Here is an 11,839-nt window from a genome sequence, read left to right on the forward strand (position 1 = left end):
GCACCTCCTCCTAACACTTATAAAATTAACTAGAATGCGGCCATTGATAAAGTGCAGTGCAAAGTTGGAATAGGAGTCATTGTAAGATATTGGGAAGGTAAAGTAGTAGCAACTTTAAGATCAACTAGGGAGATCTTTCTAGATGCACAGCTGGGGGAATCCATAGCAGCACTCAAAGCCACAATTCTCTGCAATGAATTGGGTCTACAACAAGTTATACTCAAAGGGGATGCACTTTCAGTGGTAAATGTTATCAACAGCACAGAAGAGAAGTGGAGTTCAGTAGGATTAATGATTATCAGATATGTTAAAAATCTATTGAGGAAGGTGCATCATTGGTCTATTAGGCATGCTCCTAGGACTATTAATCATGCTGCTCATGTGTAGCAAACAATGCTTTAGATCTCTCCGAGGAGAGTATTGATCAATTGGAGGATATTCCTCCATGTATCCATTCTTTGGTTTATGAGTGTTAATAAAATAAGTATTTTTCTCAAAAAAAGAAAAATATTGCATTTGTTGCTATATATAATTTGTTTCGAGGATGTTAACTGCTCTATAAATGCATGGGAAAAAGCTAAAACATGAGTTGATTGCAGACCACTGTATATAATATAATACTGTGCATGGATTATTATTTAATTCCTAGTCCGATGATATTTTTCTTTCTTTCCAGAAATGATAAGAAGCTATACCATAAGATATATATACTGATCATAACTATTCGTTTAAGCAAAACAAGCATGTCGACCCAGCTGTCACGATAATTAATTAGGATATAGTTTATTAATATTATTGTGAATCCAGTTAAATTTATTTAGGAGTAAAAATTTGGGTTAAATTTGGACAATAAACCTATGAACTGACCAGATTTGGAGCATCATGAGTAATTACTATGTTGATTTAAGTTTTTCAAACTGTTTTGATGAGAACCACACCTACTACGTACGTATGAAATTCAAGAGGGACATGATCCGATCCGTTACATCCTTGCTAGGTAAATCACGAATATATATATGAGTCCTCTCTACCCAAATTTAAAGCATATCATATATATTAATGTTGGTTTGGAATTCACTCAGCAGCCATAAATGCTGTGAGACCATGCCATTTGTGTGTTTATCTCTCACATGATGACTCTATGCCCTAAAGAATTTAGGCAAAAATTCTAATCTCTAGGCGATCATGATCTAAATTTGGTTTAGACACAAAAATATTCCCGAAAACTTATAAATAAAAATCAAAGAAATTCTTTTTAAACATTTAATTTGATTGTATTTATTTAAACAGCAAATACTGGTGAAACAAACAAAACATCATGTCCATGTCATTGATTTACATATGCATTCTGTTGCAGTCCGATGGCATAAAGGACACGGTCTTCTCCTTGAGGTCATACCCTACCAAGAAGCTCGTTTGTGCCAAGCTTCCAAAGATGGACAAGCTCTCGTCCGGACGAAAAGCCAAGCACAAAAGCTCCTTGCCTAGTCTAACAAAGGTGTTCAACTGATTCAGCTGCACGTCTGCACCTCTGAAATGTGCTGTGATAATGGGAACGCCAATGTTATCAGATGCAGATTTGTAGCAAAGACTCAGGACATTTCCCGGGTCACGAGTGCGTTCTGCTTCAATTTGTTCTGCCACTGCAGATTCAAACTGTGTGTAGAAGCCTGCCGGAAGTACTGTTAATGTCGTGCCTGAATCAATGATAATGTTGCCTTCTTTAGTGTTCCCAAATGGGGAAGAATATCCCAATTCCAATCTTTTGTTCCCAACACTCATGGCCTCAAGTGTTAGGAAGTAGAAAGTATCTGGGTTTTTGGATACCAAGGGAGTAGACACAACCTCCGGACCAGAAACTATAGCATCACTACCAAAACTCATTCTACTTGAGCGGGTACTGTCTAGGGGCACCAAGCAGTAGGAGAATTTACCATCAACAGAAGAACCCAGTTGGGAAACAAGAGAAACCATGCCGCCACCAAGGCCGATAATGCCGGAGCCGTCGCCACTAAAGTCTCCACCGTTGAGGTGTCCACAGCCTATGACAATATTACGAAATGACGCAGGTTGGGAGCCGCTCGCAGATGATGATCCGAGCGTGAGTGTGTCGAAAGCAAGGTCCCCATTTGTGAATGATTGATCACCATAAAACATTGAATATACGCAAGACGATGATGCTGGTGAGCAATAGGCTATTTGTTCTAAAGAATCGCATTCCCTTGAATTGCAGGCGACTTTTTTGAAAGTTTTGGACTTTCCTGGATCAAAAATGGGGAATGCTTGCTTGTAACAGTCGGTGCAAGGCTTGCATTGCAGCCAAATCAGATCACTACCCGTATCTGCAATCCCGAGGACTGGTACTGGTGGCGTTCCGACAGAGTATTTCATCAGGTATTCGCCTTTATCTGGGATAATTTCCGACTCAACTGATTTGGGAGAAGTTGAAGATCGAGTACTTGGCTTAAAATGATTGACACGGTTGATGGAACGGCGCACAGCCTTGGCTGTGCGCTGCAATGGAGTTTCAGAAGAGTTGTAGAAGGGAGAGTCAGGGGAATCGCGGTGGATGAGATCCACGCTGAAGCCGCCATTATTGAGAGCAGCCGAAGTACTGAGGGAGAAGCTACCAAGAAAAATATTAATGGCAATGAGTACAGAAACAGATAGAAGAGAATCATGAGATGCCATGGCTGAGTACTGACACATTAGATAGGGAAAAGCGTGGGATTTGTGTGTAAATATAAAGAAAAACCATCCATGCATGCACAGAAGGAAAGGTATTAAAACCGACGTCAACAGCAAGGAAAACGAAAGAACGAGAATCTGAGGTTTTTGGAAACATGTGCAAGAAATGAGTACTAGTGTTGCCAACTTCAATTTAATTCCTATATTTGCAAAACTTTGATTACACATTAATACAAGTGCTGTACATGGGCGCGCGCGCTCATGTTTGGTTCGAAGAATCTAACATTTATTTTGATATCTGCATTCTTATATTAAATGTGATACTTTGAAAATCTGGATATTAAAAAACTTGACTAATTAATTCATTTTTGAGAATGTATAAGAATCTTAAAGGGTTTCTAAGAAGATATGATATGATTCTCGTGCGCGCATGTTTTATTTATTCCTATTTATATTATTATACATTAATTATCTTTCTTTCCCTAAAAATCATAATTTGTATTTATGGGAGAAAATAGTCTCCAATGTTACCCATATTGCTATATATGTATGTAGAAAAATGCTAAATGCACTTAAGAAAAACTTACAAAAAACTTTCTTCTCCACATGTCAGGTATTGATCATACGTTGAAAATCATAAAATTTGAAATTTAAATTTTGAATTTCAAAAGAAAACTACCAAAATGAGTCTTGTAAGTAAAACTGTAAATACATATAACACTTATTCCTCTTTAATTACAAGAGAAATAATTAGACTAATCCCATAAAAAGGGTTAATAGGAGGGATTCGGATTTGCATTTTTGTCTGATTCCCTTCACTTAAATGCATCCAAAAAGCATAATTCCTAAAAGAGAACAGCTCCTGTCTAAATGTTCCATTAATCCCAATAGGATTAGTCATTTATTCGAGGAATTACAAGGTTTGTGGCATGCATGTCACGTGAGGCAATTTATAGATTTTACAGATTTTAAGAAATGACTTTTTTAAAACGGAATATTAATGGTATTCATAGTTTTGTTAATTTCTCTCACTTATGGTAAAGGAATACTATAATACTACAAAAGCAAATGTAAGGAGTTATAAAACTCCTAAAACTGAGATTTGAAACAAAATAAAAATTAAAAACTATACAATTCTAAGACTATACAAAAAAGTCATATATATATATATATATATATATATATATATATATATATATATACACTAAGCTAAAGCACTATATCAAAGAATAGCCCTTATATGTTATGCCTTAACTTTGGCAACCCAGCCATTAAATAGCATCTAATTCTCGCAGCTGAGTCAGTTTCAAATACAAGCTAGGGTCTGAGATAATAGAGCATAACTAATTATTTGAGCTAAAAAGAGGATATATATATATATATATATATATATAGGAAGTTTAACTCCACATACACCTTCATCTTCCACCCAAAGTTCCGGTGCCATTCATGTCCCAATCCGCATAAGAGAGTTCAGACGATCTGTGTACAAAACAATCACTAGTTCTAGCGGCTTTGCAGCTTTGCCTTGCTGAAGGACTTCCTCATCCCGAGTCTCTACATCCCGCTTGATCAGTTACGATGGTGAAGGAATCCTATTTTCACTTCTCGCATTATATATTAGCCACGTGAATTTCTGCGCCTCCATCCTTGAGTCATTGTACAAAGCAATCGCCCGCCAGCACCTGTTCGCCCCGTACTTCTCCAACTTCAATGTTCGTCCGAAAGTTCGTCTTTAAGTCATTGTATGTTCACATGATCGCTTTCATCTTATTTAGTATTGGGCGACCAAAATCGCTTTGTACAACGATTGAGTTTTCACCACTTAAAAGTTTGTCATCTTTGTGGTCATGCGGGAACCAGCCCCTGCTATAACAGGTAATGCAATAGCGCCAACTAGCTGCACTGTTTCCCTAGAAAACCCTTTCAACGACGTAGGGGCTGGCTGCAATCTGTCATGCTCAATGCCCATCTTCACGAACGCATCTTAGAACAAGACATATGTCGAACTCCCATTGTTAAAAAGAACTTGACGAGTAGTGTAGTTTGCGACCAATAGTGTCACTGCCAAAAGCATCGTCAGGCGAGTACACATGCCTTCGCAGTCCTCGTCATCAAAGGATATGGGAGAAGTCTTTTTTGCTCTGGCTTGTTTCGCAAGCCTGCCGTCAACGAAAACTTCTTCATACCTTACCCCTCAGGCATGGGCCTTCCTTACGGATGATGTTGCTTCGCCCCCATCCAACCTTCCTATTATTGTTCTGATCTCACCGAGTGGCTGGTGGTGCCAGCCCCTTACTTGCCTCATCACGTGTGGACCTCGCATGATCAAGTCTTTAGCTGCCCACAGCTCATTCCTCGCTTGGCATGCGAACTTATGCTCAACAGTTTTTGTAACGCCTGGTCCAGAGAGGTCAAAGAGTTACTACTTGTCGCCTAAAGGCATCTTTCACAATACAAATGGATATTCCAAAAGTCTCCATAAACATAATCTCCTTTAGTTTCAAAATAATTCCATAAATATAATTACATCTATTACCACCAAATATACATAAATCTCCCTCTACAAGGTCGTCAAAATAATAATCTAACAAATAAATCACCACCTTAGGGCTTTAATAAAAGTGTCAACATTCCAATAACTAAATCGATAAAAATAAATTAATCTACTAGATAGAAGTCTCCGGAAATATTCAGTACTACTCGTCCCCTCCACACAACAATCTTATTTGTTCCCACTTTCAATCTTGATTCTCTGTTGACACATTCACTTCATCTGAAAATATTAAGAAAATAAGGAGTGAGTTATCAACAACTCAATAAGCAAATAACATATTCTAGTATGTAAATATAAGCATTTATCAGAATTCAGAATGCTAAACAAAATATTTTCTTTCAGAATACAGATTCAGAACACTTGTTTTTAGAATGCAAAATTGAAACATTACACAAAAATATAAGAGCAAAACTTTCAGAGAAAAAAAAATCATTATTCAAAATTCTTTTAGCATAGCATAACTAAACATCTTCATCTTATCTTATCATATCATATCATATCAGAACATCATATTAGAATAAAGACCATGTTTAACCCCTGTGGTAGGGTTGTGCATTTTGCAGAAAACCGAGTATAACATAAATCACCATGTTGCCAAAGCGATTGCACTCAGAACAAAGACCACTATTACATCCTGTGGAAGGGTCATAGGTCACTATTATATCCCATGATAGGGCCAGAGATCACTATTATATCTCATGATAGGGCCAGAGGTTACTATTATATCTCGTGATAAGGCCAAAGGTCACTATTGTATCCCCACTATTGTATCACGTGACAGGGCCAAAGGTCACTATTGTATCCCGTGACAGGACCAGAGTTCACTATTATATCCCGTGACAGGGTTACATATCAGAGCAAAACAGAATCAAAATCACCATATCAAAACCAGAATCAGAGTCAAAACAGAATCAGAATAAAAGTCAAAACAGAATTAGAATCAGAGTCAGACCAGAATCAGAAAATCATGTCAAAGGTCTTTTAGACGCCACATCATATCAAAACTGAGTACTGAAATTAAGATCATTTCACATTTTCCAAAACAGATTCAGAATACATTCACGTCACATGCAAAAATTATCAAATTTTCATATTCACTCATTTTTCTCAATTCAAAAACAAAATGTCAAAAATAAGTTCATGGCTACACCAGTCACGCCAGAAAATACTTTATTCTTATACAGAATTTCATGAGTAATGCAGAATAAATAATTGAGGTCGTTTCAAATTTATTTTCCTAACAAAACATGCATATTTTCTAAAAAATCAATCTCAGCCCATTTTATTTTTATGCAAAATCTAGTATAAGAACCCCACTTACCTAACTCCTGTATAGAGTTACTAAAGCTTTGGACTCAAGCTCTATCAATGTCACAACCTAAATAGAAAAATTATTCACTAACGTGTTAAATCTCCATATAAATACAAATTCAATAAAACTAACTAAATTATGTGATTCTATTCAGCCCCACACATGCCATCATATTGCTTTAGTTTCAATACATGGTAAAACCATACTCACATAACCTCCAAAACATCAACCCAACACTCCCTGTCCAACCAATCAACTCACTTTCATAACCCTTTACGACGTTGATAGCCCACAATCGTCACAACCCTCCAAAACACAAGTCCAACAGTCAATAATAACTCAAATTATAACACCTAACAATTACAATTGTTTATCCAAACCACCACACATTACAGTCTAAATAATCATATGTATCTACCAAAACAACCATTTATCAATTCCAATAGTAACTTATATATCCACCATAACAATCGTCAAACTCAAAACACCAATGTGTAGACTCAAAACAGCCAACCAGCCACCCCGGACAGTCACATAACTCCAATCCACAACCCAGCACCCAAACAATCACATGATGCCCCAAATAACTAATTTTGCAGAAACCTTGAGGTGGACATTCCCATAATATTCTTCTTTGGTTAACAGATGAACTTTGGATGCTTTTTCTTGTCTGTATTGCTGAGATCTCTTCTTGTAGGTGTCTTGCTCTTTTGATTACTGAATTTGGGTCGATGTAGATGTTTTTGAAAACAAGTTGGTTTCTTCTCCACCATAAGGTCCAGAGTACTAAAGCCAACTCCTGCATTTCAACCTTGTTTAGTTTTTTAAACATTTGTTGCATCAGATCCATGATATTCTTGGTTGAGTTTTTGCTTTTTTGAATTGTCCCGGTGCATAAGTTGAGGACATCATTAGTAGAGACACATTCCCACAGTATGTGTTCTATGCTTTCTGGCTTCATTAAACACATAGGGCAGGTAGGATCTTCCAAAACTTTCCTCTTACATAGGTTCAACTTAGTGAGCAGAATGTTCTTGCAAGCTCTCCATAGAAAATGTTTTGCTGCAGGAGGAATTTCAAGCTTCCAAATTTTGGTCCATTCTTCTAAATTGTTATTGTTTTTGGATTGTTGGCCCCTTGTTCTTTCCTTACTCTCCCCTTGTATATAGTAGGCACTTCTAACTATAAAAATACCATCTATTTTGCCTCTTCAATCTGCTTTGCCTCTCCAAATTAACTTGTCTGGCTGGTTGCATTGGCTAATAGGGACTTGAGGAATGAGATCAGCTTCCTCCTTACTGAAAATAGATTGGATTAAATGAACATTCCATTTTTTTGAGTCTGCAGTTAAGAGTCTTTCCACTTTAGTTTCAATTCCTAATATTCTGTCTCCACTTTGAGGCTTGTATAATACTGGTTGAGATAACCAAGGGTCAGACCATATGTTAACAATTTTAACATTGCCTATACGCCATATAAGACCTTCTTGGATTAATGGTCTTTCTTATAATATGCTTCTTCATATGTATGAGGGGCTGCTTCCCAACTTTGCATTTAAGAAATCTGATTTTGGAAACTACGTTATCTTTAAAACTGTGGCTGCTAGTGAGTTAGGAATGGTTATAAGCCTCCATCCTTGTTAAAATTTTCAAATTCTCTAAAGCCTAACCCTCCTTCGCTCTTTGACTGCCCCATTTGAGACCAACTCAACCAATTAATCTTTCTTTCTTGATTTGCTTGCCCCCACCAGTAGCCTCTCATCATTTTGTTAAGCTGCATCAACAAGCCTTTTGGCATTTTAAAGACACCCATCGAGTAGTTGGGAATGGCCTTTATGACTAATTTCAATAAAATTTCTCTTCCTGTCTGTGATAGGAATTTTACCTTCCAGTTATTCATCTTGCTACTGACTTTGTCAAGGATTCCTTTGAATTCTTGTGTGCTTGATCTGCCTAACAAGGAAGGCAGTCCAAGATAATTTCCATATGAAGAAGTAACTCTAATGCCTGCTTTTCTGGTTATTCTTTCTCTTGTGGTAGTTTGAGTGTTTTTGCTGAAAAATAAGCCAGATTTCTCTTTATTCAACCCTTGCCTAATGTCATTTCGAAATCTTTGATTAGCTCCATCATCCTGGTCCATTGTGAGTCAGTTGCTTGGCAAAAAACCATACAATCATCTGCAAAAAACAGATGACTTATATGCATTTTCCCTCTACCCAATAGTAAACATGTTATCAGCTTTTTCTTCTCAGCTATTTTGAGCATTTGACTTTGAGCCTCTAAGCATAGAATAAATAGACAGGATCATAAAGGATCACCCTGTCTAATACCTTTTGTAGGTTTAAAGAATGATTGTGGATTACCATAATCAATACAGAATAGGAAACTGTTTTTACACAGTTCATAATGATATCCACCCATTTCCTATTAAAACCCATCTTAAGCATGACCTTTTCAAGGAAATTCCATTCTAGTATGTCATATGTTTTGCTCATGTCCAACTTTAGAGACATAACCCTTGGATCCTTTCATCTTGCTGTGCATTGAGTGTAAAGCTTCAAAAGCTACTATGATATTATCAGCCAATTGCCTTCCTTGCACAAAGGCACTTTGATTTGGAGATATGATTGAGGGCAGTAAATGTTTTAATCTGTTGGTTAAAACCTTAGCCATAACTTTATAAAGCACATTACACAAACTTATTGGCCTGAATTCTGAAACTGAGAGGGGATTTTTAACCTTGGGAATCAATACTATATAGGTCCTATTGATAGAGCTTGTTTAGTGCTTTAGTGACTACCTCACACAGATTCTCACCTACAATATCCCAGTTTTGATGATAAAAACCAACTAAGAATCCGTCAGGTCCTGGGGAACTTATAGCACTCATACTATGAATGGCCTCTTGTACTTCTGAATGAGAAAAATCATTTATCAATGAGAGGTTCTTCTCATTGGTGATCAGAGTTGGAATATCTTTCACAAATTGTTCCTGCCCCACTGGATTTGATGAAGTAAAGAGATTTGTAAAGAAATCCTGAATGCATTGATTTATATCCTTTGGTGATGTACATTGATTTCCCATTCCATCGTTGATACTAGTTATGGTATTCTGTTTGTTCCTTTGAGTAGCACATGAATGAAAATATTTGGCATTTTTATCACCTTCTATCAGCCATCTTTGCTTAGAACGTTGTTTCTGATCGGTGCAAAACTGCAAGTACACAATATCATAGTTTTATAGTAAAGTGATGAGAAGAGTATCATCCTCAGAAATTGGTAACTTACTTTTAACAAATACTGAAATTGTACTAATCTCGACTTTATTTAGAAAAGTCACTAAGAGTTTTGTAATTGTAAATTAAAATAAAATTAATTCAAAGAAAATACTCAAAGGAAAATAAAGATATTGTTCGAAGATCAAATCAATGAAAAGAAAACTTCTAGGAAATCGATTTCACCTAACCTCTTACTATGCTTTACTCATCTAACTAATTGAATTTAATTCTTTCTGTTTGTTAGCAAATCTCCACAAACATCCAAAAGCCTCTTTCGATTATCAATTGGAAATTATTCTTGTTCATCATTTTACACAAGAGTATGCAAAATTAATAAAGAAAGAAAGCAATAAGATCAATGATTTTAATACTACATAGGTTAATATAAGTTTTTCGATCTCTATATTTACTTATGCCGAAATATCTAAGATCTATCCTATAATTCCCTCTTTCGACAGCAAATCACAAGATTAAAATCATCTAATTAATGGCCAGTTAATTAGAAGCAATAAGTTCAGAATAAATCAAACAAACATAGAAGAGAATTACTTCAAATTACATAGAAAAGCAAGCATAGTTCGGAACTAGATTACATCGTTTTCCTATAATAAAGAAACTTTAGTTCATGCTAAAAATTAAATTCAATATAAACGAATTCACCATAATTTTTCTGAGAGAAGAGTAGAAGGAAATGAACACAGAAAAAAATGCTCTCGCAATCTGCAGCGTCCCTCGCAAGCCGCAGCGTCTGAACCGAAAAACTCCAAAGAAATCCTTTCGCAGCGTCCAAACGTGCCAGCCAAAAGAAACTGCTGCTTTTTTTTCTTCCGCTCTATTCGTCCTTTTCTTTTTTCTTGTGGTCGCTCCCTTTTCTTTCCTTTTTTCCAACTCTCCTTCTTTTTCTTTTCTATTTTTTTTTTTTTTTTTGAAAAGTCAAATTCAAAAGAAATCATTTCTTTTTCGTGCGTGCAGCAGCCATTTCGTGCGTGCTGTTCTCACTACTTGCGTCCCGCATGTAATTGCTGAAGGCCAAGTCAAACACTTCAGTCCGTTTTGTGCATGATGTTCAAGAGCCCAGCTATCCCACGCAAGCCAACGTATAGCTCGTGTCCCACTCTGCATGCATTTTTCTCTTTTATTCAGCATTTAAATGAGGGAGTTCCTAGACAATAGGCTTGTAAAATTGGATCTTCATTTTCTTTAAATCTGAAATAAATTTAAATAATGACAATGAAGTCTAAAATCAACAAAAATAAATAAAATTAGACTAAAATTTAAAGTTAAGAAGTGATAAAATATAATAAATTATGCAATTCATCAAACACCCCCAAACTTAAAACTTTGTTTGTCCTCAAACAAAAATAAAAGACCACTATAGACTGACTATCAACTTGACCCCATAGAGAAGTTTCATCACTCACCAAGCCATGATCTGAATTAGATATCATTACTAGTATCTTACTCTTTTAACATAAAGGATAGCAGGAAAATCAATCAAAAATTTAGCAATTTGTCAAGTAAAAGTTAAGCGTTTACTTCAACCTAAGCTAAGACCTTGAGTGTGTGTGTGATATAGTCAATTTAACTCCAAACCATCTGCAAATTCAGATAAAAGTAGAACAACTAAAATCAGAAGAATTCTCTCAAAGCTTAACCCCATAAGTCTAATTTTCATAAATCCTCTCCACTAATGTAGTCAAATACCAAAATCAGAGATCAAAAGGTCTTTAATCAAGGTTGTAATGGCAGGCCACAGGGTGAGGGCTAAGAAAAGAAATGGATATGGAAAATCAAAACAAACTGAAAAAATACTAGGTGGAAAGAACAATAAAAGAGATATCCACGTGATTCAAACCATAACTCTTTCTCAACTATATGCTCATACTTGTGATATTATTGTTGTTGTAATCAATGAAGTAGTACCAAGTGCACCTTCAACAAAATTTGAAGTGATTTGCACTCCATTTATTGAATTTTTTTTCTTTTTTTTTTATACATTCAGCCA

The 11,839-nt window shown here is 36.0% G+C and overlaps 1 protein-coding gene across 1 annotated transcript; it reads right to left on the reverse strand.

Moving 5' to 3' along the window:
* Positions 1-1,294: 1,294 nt before the first annotated feature.
* On the reverse strand, positions 1,295-2,715 carry LOC121247130 (aspartic proteinase CDR1-like). Its single transcript, XM_041145471.1, has one exon. The coding sequence runs from the start codon at positions 2,707-2,709 to the stop codon at positions 1,336-1,338; it is 1,374 nt and encodes a 457-aa protein (XP_041001405.1). The 5' UTR covers positions 2,710-2,715; the 3' UTR covers positions 1,295-1,335.
* Between the last annotated feature and the right edge of the window lie 9,124 nt (positions 2,716-11,839).

The sequence above is a fragment of the Juglans microcarpa x Juglans regia genome, chromosome 1S (assembly GCF_004785595.1).
Source record: "Juglans microcarpa x Juglans regia isolate MS1-56 chromosome 1S, Jm3101_v1.0, whole genome shotgun sequence".
Lineage (NCBI taxonomy): Eukaryota > Viridiplantae > Streptophyta > Magnoliopsida > Fagales > Juglandaceae > Juglans > Juglans microcarpa x Juglans regia.

Excerpts from the sequence above, each read along its gene's own strand:
- LOC121247130 (XM_041145471.1), bottom strand. The coding sequence starts at position 2,709 with ATGTGTCAGTACTCAGCCATGGCATCTCATGATTCTCTTCTATCTGTT.